Source organism: Ixodes scapularis, unplaced genomic scaffold, assembly GCF_016920785.2.
Source record: "Ixodes scapularis isolate PalLabHiFi unplaced genomic scaffold, ASM1692078v2 PGA_scaffold3__209_contigs__length_174095766, whole genome shotgun sequence".
Lineage (NCBI taxonomy): Eukaryota > Metazoa > Arthropoda > Arachnida > Ixodida > Ixodidae > Ixodes > Ixodes scapularis.
Genome location: NW_024609868.1, coordinates 159,208,570 through 159,223,012, shown reverse-complemented (window position 1 = coordinate 159,223,012; position 14,443 = coordinate 159,208,570). Strand labels below are relative to the sequence as shown.

The 14,443-nt window shown below is 40.9% G+C and overlaps 1 protein-coding gene across 2 annotated transcripts in view; it reads right to left on the bottom strand.

The window, feature by feature from the left end:
• Positions 1–225: 225 nt before the first annotated feature.
• The window catches only part of LOC115323325, a 35,879-nt gene continuing 21,661 nt past the window's right edge, over positions 226–14,443 (bottom strand). The window contains exons 1-4 of one of the 2 annotated variants that reach the window (XM_029983711.4): positions 9,691–9,812; positions 8,676–8,737; positions 2,370–2,774; positions 226–483 (exon numbers count right to left, since the gene is read on the bottom strand). In XM_029983711.4, the coding sequence (XP_029839571.2) occupies positions 272–483; positions 2,370–2,774; positions 8,676–8,718 (660 nt within the window). In that variant the 5' untranslated portion in view covers positions 8,719–8,737; positions 9,691–9,812 and the 3' untranslated portion in view covers positions 226–271. Of the gene's footprint in view, positions 484–2,369; positions 2,775–8,675; positions 8,738–9,690; positions 9,813–14,443 lie in introns of those variants that run through there. The other variant, XM_040501067.2, reaches the window with a different exon arrangement.

The following is a 14,443-nucleotide window of genomic DNA, read 5'->3' as shown; positions in this document are numbered from 1 at the left end:
GATCAAGCAGCGAAAAAAGTGCAGCGTCATAGCATTCATCTTTCTCTGTGTGTGTGCTATCGCCGGCTAGACAAATCAATCGGAGATAATGCCCCGTGACCTTGCGTTTTTAGTATGTGTGTACTCGTATGTTGTGTAGTCTTGACTACTCTCGGACGTGTGGTGAAACGGAGTATGATAAGTTTCCCTATGCGCAATATTCATGCTGAGATCGAACATGAAATATTCAATATTGCTCGTTTTTTTATTTTTTTCTTCACAACGAGATTGCCTACGCCCTTGGCAGAGCCACCCTGGCAACAGAGCGGTTGAGTGCCTCCCTGAAAGGACCATAGAGCACCCCCAAGAAGAGGTTCTGGACGCTCTGACTGATGGCCTTCTCGAACTTCTTCTGCCTCTTGCTGTTCAAGTTCAGGCTCTTGTTCATGTTGATGCGGAAGTTGACACCTGTCACAGTCAGGGTCTTCAGCACGGCTGGGCGGCCTAAAAAATACAGAGCGAACGAACAACGTTGTAATAACATGGTTTGGTAGAAATTCATGTTTTGTTTCGTAAAGAAAGTCCGAAAGAAGCAATATATCTCTGGGGCTCAGCTATTCTAAGCGCTGGTCAATCCTAATAACATTGGCGAAGGACACAAAACATACCCCAAGAAGTGTTGAGCACGTTATTTGGTTAATAAGTACATCAAATACCCTAGCCGTTCAGTTATAAATTGCAATTATATATCGATACATTTTTTAAACACAATAAGGTAAAATGAAGTTCTATTTAACATCGAATCGGAGTAATAACCGAATACATAAATAATATTCGATATCTTGGTACCTTACGGGCCTGACAAATAGCATGATTATCAATAGTTATTTTATGTTGAATTGGGATGAAACAGTTTTAGAATTGATTATTCTTTTTCAGACGTTTGGCCTATGCGGTATTCAACCTAGCGGGTGTCCGTTCTTATGTCCGCTATCTAATCAAATATCAAAGATATTCCGGTTACCAACATTGGATCTAAATCTCCCCTTTGAAGCACACATGTAGGTTTCTGTAAGCTAGGGTTCTTCCGAACGCCTTCTGGGGTGACCTCGTGACTTATCATTTTAATCTGCGCTACACTTGGAATCTGGTGAAGTAAAAGCTAGTGCTCCAGACTCAAAGTTAATGACGGCCAATATCACCTGATCTGATTTCTATGGAAATTTTTGTTATAGCGACGTTAATTCACATATCTATTGTTCGGTATAAGAATTCCAGGTTAGAAGTCGTACCGCACTTTCAAATAGCACACCTTCGGGTACACAGGTCGACTCAATCTGTAGCAGACAAGCAACAAACTGTTCTTAATAACGCTGCTCTCATCTTGTTTACTAACCTGAAAGGGCGCCAGATATGGCTTGTAGGAAGTGATGAATTACGGATAAAAATACTTCAAACTTCACGCCGGTGAATCCTTCCAAAAAGTATCTCTGCTACATTTCTGGAATCAAGCTTTGTTTAAACCTAAGAAAAAACAATATGCTGCAGTATGTAATGTAGTCTTATCGTAATTACCACCGTTGGCTCACATTAAACCAGGGGCATTGGAAATGTTCGGGAAATAGAAGTGTAGAGTTCGGGTCGTCCCAAAGCGGAGAGAGAGGACGAGAAGAATGCGCTTGCAAACTCTAAATATATTTTAATTCCAACAGAAACGGGAGGACCGATGCGTGGTCCCCGCACGTCTGCCGGACGGACAGCATCTGGGATCGACTCGTCGGGGTCCCTTCCTTCTTTCTCTTCCCCGACGATGTCCTCCTTTCCGGTCCTCCTCGCACCGCGTCTCTCCGTCCTGGCGTCTCTCTTTGCTTCTCAAGGGGAGCTAGGCCGGAGGGAGATATGTGATTCCTGATACTGCTTTCGGTTTTCGACTTGTGTCGGCTTCCGTCGACTTCTCTTCTTAGAACCGCCTTGGCAGGTGGCTACGCCGACGTCGTCACACAAGTAACGGGGAGTTTCCCTCCCTCTCCCTTGAATTCTGTGCTAATATCACTATCAACTTAAGAAGTGCTGCAAGAACTGCGAAGAATCGCACTTCTTGTTGTCTCGAGACTAGTTCTTTGACGTTTTTATTATTTGATATGCAAAGGCCACAGTACCACTACCTACAGAACTAGTGAGATTGTCGTCACGCCTCGCGTGTCTTCAGCTAACATATACAACAAGAACGCCTAAAGAGATTGGAGGACCACTTCCAAGCCCCACTGTTTCAATGCGTTAATGCCTCTGGTTCTAATATCAACTATGCCGCCTCGTGTTGTACTAGAATTATGCGTTTTCATCGTGGTCACGAGCCCCGCAGCTTCGCACAAAAGACAGCGCGCACTTACCGCTCCAACCAGTGGCTTCCACGAAAGCGTTGGTCTTCTCAACGACCAGGTCCATGCTGAAGTCCTTCTTGCTGCCGCTCATGTCGTATCCTTTTGCGGATCCGTCGAAAGTGATACGAAGACCGTCCAGAGACATGTAGCAGCCCGTGGTGACGTTGGCCCCCTGCCAGCCAGGGACGCCGCAGTCCCCGCGGCGCCTGAGAGTGCTCGAGAGGCCGTAAAGGGTTCCGGACCTGAATTCCGCCTTGAGGTCGCGGTTGGTGAAACCCGTGGAGTCGACCTTCACGTTGAATGCCGGGACGCCGACGGGGTCCAGGTTGAGGGAACGGACGTTGTTGGGAAGGTGATCTCGGAGGACCGCGTCCATGTACATGTTGGCATCCTGTATGGAACCGGCGAAAGCACCTGAAACGAAGCAAAGGCCATTTTAAGGGACGGAAAAGAGTCCCATGATTTAAAGGGGCAATCAGCTATCAATAAGACATTTTCAAGTACCGGAATAAGACATGTGGGTATCACGAGAATAGTTTCCCTGAAAAATGCATTTTCTCGCAATACTTCCGTCGGGAGGCCCAGTGACTTTAAAGCACGTTCCCCTTTCGGAGGAGGGGGGGGGGGGGGGGCGGGGTGACGTTTTTGTAATGGTTTTAAAATGCGAATCGTTCCTGATTTGGGACAAGTCTGGTAACGTAAATATTGCGATAAAAGTTCGTTTCTGCTGAAGTATTTTACATAACCTAGGCACATAAAAAATGATTTTTGGAGGAAGGTCAGATTGTCTAGGAGCTATTTGAAACATGATTTTAATCTGGGGTCTGCGTCTCACAATAAAATTACATTTCGGAGTTGCTCTAAACTAAATAAGTGTTTCGTTGTACCGGCATATTTCTATTTTTTTATTCTTTTTCTAGGCGGGGGGGCGGGGGGGGGGGGTATTTGGGACATGGGTGTTCTCTTCGGGCTCATTAAAAAATGCCCTTTGGGAGTTCAGTTCTGTGTCGCTTTGATGGCAAAATCATAACACTTATTGACAACATACAACTTGGACGACGAAACACATAAGCAAAAAGTTAAGACGAAATACAGCGTTTTTCCCAATTCCGGAGTGAACATAACTTGTATTCACTCCTGTGTGCCACAAGGTTATGTCCTTGGACCTCTCATTTTCCTTATCTACATAAACAATCTACCTTCTTGCGTTTTTTCTAACATTCTCTTGTTTGCCGATGACTGCGTGGTTTTTCGCGAAATAACTTGTGATGACGATATAACTAACCTGCAGTCGGACCTTAATGCCATCTCTGAATGGTGCAAAGCATGGTATATGAACCTAAACGTCAATAAATTAAGATATATGCGCGTATCTAGAAAAGCACATATTTTCTAAATCACCGTCCCCTTCATGCCGTCACTTCTTACAAGTAAGTACCTTAGCATTCACATTACAGCCTATCTCACCTGGACCGCTCAAATCTCGTATGTTATTAACAACGCTAACAGAATGCTTGCATACATTCGACGTAACTTCTCAAAAGCCCCTCCGTCCTTAAAACTTTTGCTATATAAGACATTAATCCGTTCAAAACTTGAATAGTCTTCACCTGTGTGGGATCTTTACCAAGAAAATTTTAATAGGTTCACTTGAAATGGTTCAAAATATTTCAGTTCGTTTTATCCTATCTAACTATAACAGAACTGCCAGCATAAGCTCAATGCAATCTAGCCTCAACCTACCAACTCTAGCATCTCGCCGTAAATTATTTCGACTGTGCCTATTTCACAAGTTTTTTCATCACCCATATCTGCGCCATGACTTTATTTTATCTCCCCCGTACATCTCATCCACGTTGGATCATGCTTTTAAGGTTGGAATTCCATTCTGCAAAACTAACGCAGTTTTTCAGTCCTTTTTCCCAAGCACATCAGATGAGTGGAATCGCCTTCCCGCACCTACGGCAACCATGGAAGACCACACTTTTTTCAAGAACGCTTTATCTATCATGCTATGATTAGGAGCCTCCTTTTTGTCTATACCAGTGGTTCTCATGCAGTGATGTTTCACGGACCCCTTGTGAATCGGCGAAAATGGTGGAGGACCCCGTTCGTGTCGAGGGGAAGGGAAAGGTTTATAATGATAATGATATATAATATTTGGATATAACAAAGGGCTGGCGTCAAGTAGACTTTTCCCATTGATGTACAAGCTAGAAAACTCACCCGAAAATTGAAACGTCTCCTCTCAATAGGATAAAATAACACTTTAAAATAACACAATAACACTTGCCCGACTTGACTCACAAGGCAAGGCTTTGCGGACCCCTAGAATGCCTTCGCGGACCCCAAAGGGTCCGGGGACCCCTATTTAAGAACCGCTGGCCTATACTAATAGCTGAAAATGTTGAATTTTCTTATGAAATGTAATCCACTCCCCTCTCTAATGCCTCAAGCCTTGAGGGTAAATAAATAAATAAATATATTGTTTCCCGGAAAAAAATAGTGTACGCATTGCCGAACGCTCTATCCCCACCCATTGTAGCGCTCGCTGTCCAGACCAAATGCAAAGCTGCCATAATTAACTGTTGCCTTATTCAAACGCTATCTGTGTTCTTCTGAAACTTTCAATAGGACATTTGGGCCCTTTCTACGTAGTTTGCGCCATTTAGCCTTATCTATTCTCGAACTTATTTGGCCACCATTTTACCACCAAATAATTTCCGAAATTCACTTATTTCTTTTGAATAAAATAATAGTTCGTTTGAACTCTTCGATACCTGGTTTGGCCCGGTAGCGCTACAATTGGGAGGAAACAACACAATCAACAATGCGTTTCCTCGTTCTTTTTTTCTTTTTTTTTTTCAAGCTAGAAAACGTTTTAAAATCTTTTCGAGAACATTTCGTAGAATCGCCCACTTACTCCCGACATTGGGCGCCTGCTAGCCCTGCAGTGCTAAGGTCGCTATATGTTTGGCAGACGAGGTCTTTGCCGGTTAATACCTTTCGAGTTAGATTTTTGTCATCAAGATTAACAACCCTAGTACGCTTATAAGCAATTAAATGCAAAGGTGCAAGAAAACTGCACAATAATGACGAAAACGCGTTGGCACTATGCTAAATAATAGAAGTGTAGAAGTGTAGTCAGATCTGCCAGAAATGCTCTTTGTGTTTGGCGGTGATATTTTTTTGAATATACGAGGAACCTTTATTTCTTTAAATTACAACCCAGCGCGTTGCGAAAAGTGCAATTTAATGTGATGTCGTGAATTCCAGGCACGGTTTTTACATGCCTTGGGCTTCCCGCGAGCCGAAATTTACGGCTCTTATGTAGGTAGTGCGAAAGCGGCATTAAATCCATTTGTTCAGATGTATCGTCACATGGAAAAATTTTGATTTTATTTATTTATTTCTGCTCACTCGGATTAGCTGTTTCATTATTTATTGTTTACGTACGAGAAATAATGCATAGACTTATTGATACAAAGATTAGCGTAAAGATATAAAATGACATTTATTGATTGTACATTCTTTTTGCAGTGCCAAGGTCGCTAGGGTTTGTATAACGACTGTCGTGAAAACTTTGATATACCGAAAAGTAAACAACTTCTCTTATAAAATGTGCAGATCGCTTATTATTGGACAATAACACGATTCCAAATTTTTGTACGTGTGCTGAGTAAAACATATTTTCAAATGACATTATCTGCAAACTAACCGATTCTATTTACAGTTGATGGCTGCACCTGGTAGGACAAATAATTAGATCTGCTTCAGAGTGGCACGTAGTGTATGAATGCCTCTGGGGGGGGGGGGGGGGGGATTGTAGTCAGATTTTCATTGCTTACGAAGTTAAGACTTCAGTAACAGGCTTCGAAAATTAATACACAGTATTAGAAGAAATAAAGGAAATGTGTCCAACTGCCAGAATGTTAGAGCAGTGTGGCATAACATAAATATTTAGGATGTGAATACGCTGTAGAATATTATAGCATATTCTCCACATAAGCAACTAATCCACATATTTGGTATTTGATACCGTGTCTATTTGACAACACTATTTGGAATATTCTGCCCCACGTACATTATTCTGGTTACGCAGAACGCAAAAAAAAGCATTGGAAGGTAAGTTACAGTGGTGAAGAGTCAAATATTCAAACATTTAAATATTATACGTTAAATGAAGTAAAACGTTTGTTATTCGTACAGTATTTGTTGCGTAGTCGAATTAAAGACAGCAGTCCCGTAATTAAAAGAATTAGGTTTATGGCTTTCTGTTATAGCAAATAATTTAATATACACCGGAAGACATTTAATGCAATATTTAGATTACAAAATAATTAGCAGCTATACAATGGCTAAAACACCTAATATCGATACCATGAACAGTGCAAAATGATTTCTTGAAGTTTTAGCGTCACGGGTAAGTGATAAAATTAGGACTGATAGCAGATGTACCCCGACTTTTTGACACCGTTGCTCGTGGAGAACGCTATGTTCCAGGGCACGTAATACAGCCTCCACGTGGAAAGCAGTATCTCGTGGCTACGTCGGCAAGCGAAAGATAACGGTACATATTATTAGTAGTATCCAGTATATTTCTGGAGTATCTGAAAGTCAGTGCAAGGCGGCCTTTCGCAAAACGCATCAAGAAACCCCTTAAACCTTTAATAGCTTGATTGAATCGGAGCAGAACGTCCTCATATCCTCTCTTTACTTCCTGAAAAGTATGGGTATTCCGCGTTGCGCGTTTTTCATAGTGTTGTGAAAAACCTACGAATGTTTCCTGGGGCATAATCAGCACATCAAAGTCGGTGGTGGGCGTCAATCGATATAGACTACTGTCTTTCGCTCATTGTCAGTTGGCCTCTTCACAAATTGACGCAAAGATACGACGGCCAGGTTAGTTGTGATTGCCTCTAGTTGATTGACAACAAAGGGCTGCGACTCATCGGGTGCACTAACTAACAAAATGGGAACGTAACTTGACCAAAACTTCAAGCTTGCTTCCCCCCTGGTGAATAACTAAACGTGGAGTCGCTGGAAAACGAGGGACGGCGACGTCACCCAACAGTCCCTGAAGGATCGCATTTTTTTCCGTTGTGACCTGGGTGAGCATCGGACCGGCGTGTCGTCGAGCGCAACTACGGTGCGATGCCCGTTGAATACCCCAGGCTAGCACTGGTACTGTATCGGGTAAATTTCTCGTCTACAGCGGTTACATCAGAGGCCCAGTATGCTTGACAGTCTTCCCGCGGTTTAAAACAAACACTTAACTTAAACACTTCGTGTCTTATGAGATGCTGCCATGAGAGTGCGCTTGCTATACCTCTATGCCGAATAACACGTGCATGCATAAATTAATTAACCCAAATTGCAAATATACAAAGAGAACTTTAAGTATAATCTGCATGTCATTCGTGACAATAGAATCCATATTATGGTTACGTTCGCTTACTGGATTTTCTATGACAAGCGACTTGTATTCTTTTATAGTACCATATGCCATCGTTGCTAATATAAAAAAAAAAATCCATGTCCGTCACGCTTGAAATTTTGTTTCAATTTAAGATATGACCTCGTTCCTTTTAAGTCTGGTTGACTGCTTAAATATGAAGAGACATTAGATGAGGTGCTTAACCTACCAGAATAATTTGTTAAACGTTGAGATGAAGCCATATGATCAAGCACTGAGCATTCGAGCTCGAGACGAAGTTTTAGGCGGCGTTGTATCGACTTCGACTGAAGCGACTAAAATTTCGTAAAATTAAAAAAAAAAAAAAAAAATTGATCTCTGAAATGAATTGACAGAACATTACTCAAAATACTGACAGTGAGCAGGCGAGCTGGCGGATATTTTCCATGATGACTTTAAACGGATAGAGGCGCCGAGAAACGAAACACTTTTGCTGAGGTAGAGAAAGCAACAGGGGCAGATCATATCTCCCACTCATCTCCAAACAACTCTGCACACGGAATTATTTTTCTTTTAGTTACACGTCAACATTAAACGACCAGAAACCCAAATATGGTCTTGTTATAAGCAAGGACAATTCTTTGGTAAAGACCCCATTGTGATTAATTTCTCGCAAAAATAGTGCAGGAGTATTTTCGTATAAGTAGACATTAATCTCGGGTGTTTGTTTTTAACATATATCTTTCTAGACTGATCACATTTTTGTTCTCCTTGCAGATCTCTTGGGAATGTCGGCTGCAGTGGTCAGTAACTTTGACATCGAGTAAAATAAAACACCACTAAAAAAAGAAAAAAGAAATGCGCCAAGACGGCTCTCCTGAAAGGAGGTTTCTACTTACCGGCAATAACCAGGCACACGCAGAAGAGGGACGAGATGGCCATCTTGACGGTTTGGCAAGAGCTGAAAACGAGCATATCTTTAAATACATGTTTCCGAACTCTATTATTCAAGGTATACAGCTTACATTCGTGTTACCTTACTGCGCTCCCAGATCCACCCCAGTAATTATTTGAAGAAATTATCTAGGTTTAAAAGCATTCAACATGGTATTTACTGACGAGAAACGATCAGCGAAGCATAATGAGGTTTAGCGTTTGTGCCTTATAAGGGGCAAATATGTTTCGTTGCGCTCCCGGAATAAGTTATTTAATCCTACACACTAAGTGAATATTTCTCTACGTATACCAACCCAAGAAGTCCCTAACCGTCCATGCTCATTACTGTTGGAGAAAAGCTTTCGTGTTGTATCTAAGCAACTTTGATCAGACTAAGTCATAATAAGAGATAATATGTAGTTTCTTGTGTTTTCAATTCAAACCGGAATATTTAGTGTTTAAAAGCAGACACTATTTTCGAACGCTTATTTTCCCCAATTAATCAGTAGCACCCGGAGAAGCAACGCTAGCTCGAACAAAACACTGGTGCTAAGGCGCATTTCGTTTACACGAGAAATTTACGAACTTCAAATTTTGCTACCTAATGAAGTCGCTATGCTCGATGAATACATTTTAGAAAAATGCTACTATTAATGTTATTCGTCCAGCGTCTTCTCGCGAAATAAAAATATAAAAATAAGAAAACCTGTTGATCACTTGTTTACGAAAACCGTGTCGAGCTCTTTACGTGCGAACCTAAATTAAACAGTGTTTTACTTCCTGCCGCATTCTAACCACAGCCTAAGCTAGGATCCGATGTAGCCAATCAAGCAGCGGCAACAATACATCGCGGTGAAGCTCCTTGTTTTCGCGAGCTCAAAGAAACGATGAGCGCATTGACGATGACCTTTCGACGGCGAATTAGGACGGACGCACGTAACAAAACTTCCCCATGCATCGTTACACCGGGCGTCTTACCAGAGACGTTCAAACCCGCTGCAAGTTTCAGTGTTTCGTAGGTTTCTCGGCGTAGTTTATATGTAAGGTGCTATCAGCGCCGAGTGCAGTCGCGGCTTCAAAGTTCTCTGTGATCCAGACAATGTGCAATGTGATTAAGAAAAAAACCCATAAATTCGTCGTGTGCGTAGGACTCATCGGCTAATCTTAGTTACGATAACGCGCCGCAATAGTCTGGAGCACTTCCAGATAAGCCGCTTTCTGTACGGGCATATCTTCTCGCCCGTCACACATACGGGATATTTGCGTTCAGAGACAGACACGACAAAAAACAAAAGAATGAACTTTCCCCCCCGAGTTTCCGTATTGCATAGCTTCGAGCCAATATAATGCATTTGCCTAATTGCCACCGTTGCGGCGTCATCAGACTCTGAGTCAGAAAGAACAAAATTATGGTAATACGAACGCGTACGACCACCTGGAGGCCGATAATTCAAACGTAAATGATGCCCGATATTTTTTTTCTCCAAAGGTTTACATAAGTCAATGTGTGCGTGAAGCTTGAATATTATTGCGAATAATTAGTCCAAAAAAGGGCGCGCTGTGCGCGGTAATAAATTCCTTGTTTATTAAGGCGAAAACCTTGTATGTCTCATCGTTCAGTCGACCTTCAAAGTCCTTGAGCGAAAACGCGTCGGCTACATGAGAGGTACCATAACGTTTGAGTGACAACTCAGGCGAATAAGAGTCAATGAAATTAGGAAGGATGATAAAACAATTTAATAGGAATCAAATTGAATTAAGAAGAATCAAATTGAATTAAGAGGATTTAAAGAGAAGAAACAGTAATCAATGGGAATTAAGAAGGACGACAAAGTTGATTCAGAGGATTGAGATTGAATTCAGAGGAATTAAAGCGAAATATGTGGATGACTTAGTGAATTACCATGAGGACTCAGCACATTGAGAAGGATGGCTCAGAACAATGAGAAGGATGACTCAGCACATTATGAAGATTGACTAAACACATTGAGGGGGTTGACTCAGCAGTTTAAGCTGACTAATGAAGGTGGCTAATTAGTGTGGCTAATTAGCACGGATGACAAAGCGATTTAAGAAGGTCTTGGCGCTTTCGCCTTCAAGTCGTCTTAGGGATAACCTATGAGACCCTGAGAATTTTTCTTTGGCACAAAATACGCTGCACCTTTGTGTAAATGTATTTATTTATTTATTGAGATAACTGCATTGACCGAAGCCAATATTGTAAGGATGTTACATATTATGAATGGGGATTATTTATTTAGTTATTTACAATACTGTGCGCCTGTCGGTCTACGCAGGGGAGGACAAAAAACACATAATACATACATCATCACGAACTCTACACGGGTAAAGCTTGCGCAGGCAATTCGAAGTGCCTGCGCATACGTTTTACATGCAGCACTTAATTTAACAAAAAATCAGTTAATTGGACTCAGAACAGCTCAGGGCTGCAAAAACTGATAAGTTCTTCTGGCAGAGCGTTCCAACCAATAATTGTTCTGCAAAATAAAATAGTATTTTAAGACATCATTATTGTATTGATACGGTGCAATCGCTTTGTTGTTGCTCGTTCTATGTAAATGGGTTGTCGAACGCAACAGATATTTTTTTTCAGAATCAGCTCTTGTCAGCCCGCTTACCATAACGAATAATTATTTCAACCTACAAATATTTATTCTGTTCTCCAGGCTCTTCAACTTCGCCTCAGATCTCATTGCAGTAACACACGACGTATGCCCATATTCCGAAAAAAATAAATCGTAGGACAAGGCTCTCAATTCCTTCTATTTGTGTGACCTGTTTTTTTTTTTCCTGCAGAGGTTCCATACACAACCAAAAAAAAGCGCAAAAATTAGATGAAGTACGAGTGAGTGGTATGTACACGGCAAGCGCTTGTAGTTTACATTCCCCTCATTCGTCCTTCCTCTAATTTGTGCGCTTTTTTAGTTTTAATGCATCACGAACTCGCCTAAGTTACCACTTTTATGCAGGTCCCATAAACAACTTGAGTATTCCAATATCGGACGCACATGCGGTTAATATAACATCTTTATTTGCATATCTCAGGTGCCGTCTAAGAAGCGGTAGTTTTTTATACGCCCTTGAACATATATATACTCCACTTGTCTATTGCAGTGTAGCGTATTACTAAAATTCACACCTAAATACTTATATTCATCTACTTCTGCAAGTTTTGTGCTCCCTGTAGAATAACGAAAATCTAATACTTTCACGCTACTGGTAATACTACACAGCACCGTCTCATTAATATTAATAGCCATGCCCAATGTAGTACATTATAAGCTGATTGACCTCAAAGACGCATTTGGTAACCCTTGATTGCGAACTGTAGTAATTTTAGAAAAGAGCATACAATCATCCGCGAAAAGTTTACCATGTACAGAAGAAAGCAGACTCGCAGCTATGTCATTAGTACAAACAAAAATGAGAGAGGTCCTCAAACCGAGCATTGGGGTAACCCTCAATAGACTGCCAATGGAAGAGAGAACACACTGCAATAACTGACATACTGTGTTCGGTAACTTAAACGTGAACGTATCCATATTAAAAAACTCCGATTCAGTCTTAATTTACAGTTTCCATGAAATTTGTAACGCGGAATATGGCCAAGGGCCTTTGAAATATCCATGCATACTGCATCAACTTGACCATGTTCATATATAACAGACGCGAACTCATGCGTACATTCAAATAGCTGTGTGACCGTTGGTAGACCCTGCCTAAACCCGTGCTGATGCTTGAATAGTAAGTAATTGTTTTCCAAGTCATGAACATTATGTTTTGATATGATATGTTTTAAAAGGTTATAACATATCGCTGTTAACGATATAGGACGATAATTTTCCGTTGCCATCTTGTTCGCAGACTTGTGAATTTGGCACTGCTTTCACACGTAACCTATCTGCCGGTAACCTGCCCTGCCAAAGAAAAGCTTGAAAATTTTCAAATAAGTACCTTGAGACCCACTGTGCCTGTCTTCTTAGAAACGTATTTGTAATATCGTATGGGTCATATGCCTTTTTATCGTTTGTGTTCAAAAGCAATTTAGAGATACAGTTCTCCGACAGAACGAGCTCCGGCATTTCTGACTGATAAGAAACATAGGCAGGGCATTTCGGTGGGTCGCGTGACACAGTAAACGCGAACTGAAAGTATTTTGTAAATTCAGCTGAAATTCGAAGTCGACAAAAAATAGCTTCATTATTAACTGTAACTTGCGAAGTCTCCTTAGCTATCAAAAGAAGCGCCAAAAGCCTTGTGGGGATTCCTTCAAGAACCGCGAGGCCTAAATCAGCTATCTCCATAGAAGTTTCCATTTGTTTTTTTTTTATTTCGGCAGTTTGTTTTTTGTTTGAACTGTAGGATTTCCATAGTAATTCAAGAACGGCCCCTCTTTGCTCACACGTTTCTTGATGGGAAAGAATAATATACACAGTGAAATACTATAGCCTTAAATTTTGCAACTAGCATTCTGACACCAGAGAGTTGACTCTAATCATCAAAATGCCATTCTAAGTAGTCGAAAACAGACACATAATCCGAGTTTTTAAAATCTCGAACCAAATTTTCCGGACGAGCGTTTTAAGATGGCGATTTAGAAAGTTGAATGGTGAATAATAGCATTTAGTGCTCAGATATCCAGTCAATTACAACGACCTCATCAGCTTCGATCACATTACTAAAAAAATGCAGATGCAATGTTGCTTGGCCTGTGTCTGATACTCTAGTTGGGGCGTTCACTAGCTGTCGCATATTAAAACAATGATAGATATTTAACAGAAGCCCAGAGGATGCGACTTCAGTTTTACCTACCTTACCGGATGTCCAATCAAAAATAGGCAGGTTGAGGTCTTCCGTTAAAATAACCCTACTTTCAGCTGATAAGTGCAGTTCCACAAACAACATAAACAAAGAGTATAAACAACCTACACTAAAGAAATAAAGTCACAAAATTCATGACTGCGGATCTAGCAAGCCCATTGCACAACTGAAAACAACGTGAGGCCATTGAAAATTTCAAATTTCAGATGATTACATTCGCGGACTATAAAAGTAAAATAAAAAAAAAATAAAAAATCGGGTATAGCATCGGTGCGGCAGCTGAGCTCACGTGCATGTTTCGCGATCGTTTCGTGGCCGAATGAAATATCAAACCTTCATAAATATAGTTTTATTATTGCCCGTTTGTCTGTTTCATAAATGTATGAGTTGTGGGGAAATATGGTTTCGATACCGAATTTTTTGACACTCGACAGCACATCTTTAATAACCGTTAGTGTATCTCTATATTACGGATGATTTCTGGGGACACACGTGACCAGAGTTGGGGCTATCGTAAATACATTACTTAAGATGCTGTATTTCAATTACCTTTTGTGGTAATTTCATATCTTGCGAAAAAAAACTGATCGAAAGTATTTCCTACATTTTCTTAATTACATTTTTTAGCATCTTTTACTGATTAGCTCAAATACACCTTTAAGCCTAAAAACAAAATTTTCTCTGCAATATTTTACGGGAATAAGAAACGAGAGATACGAGCGCAAAGACTAATCAATTACAAACATGACGCAGAAGCGCCCGAACACAGAACAAGGGAGTAGTCAGAACCAGAATGAAGAGTCAAAATGCAAAAGCAAAAAAATTTATAGAAGGAAATTGAGATGATCCCAAAAAGGCAAGAGGTGTTTTGCTTTGATTTTGTATGTTT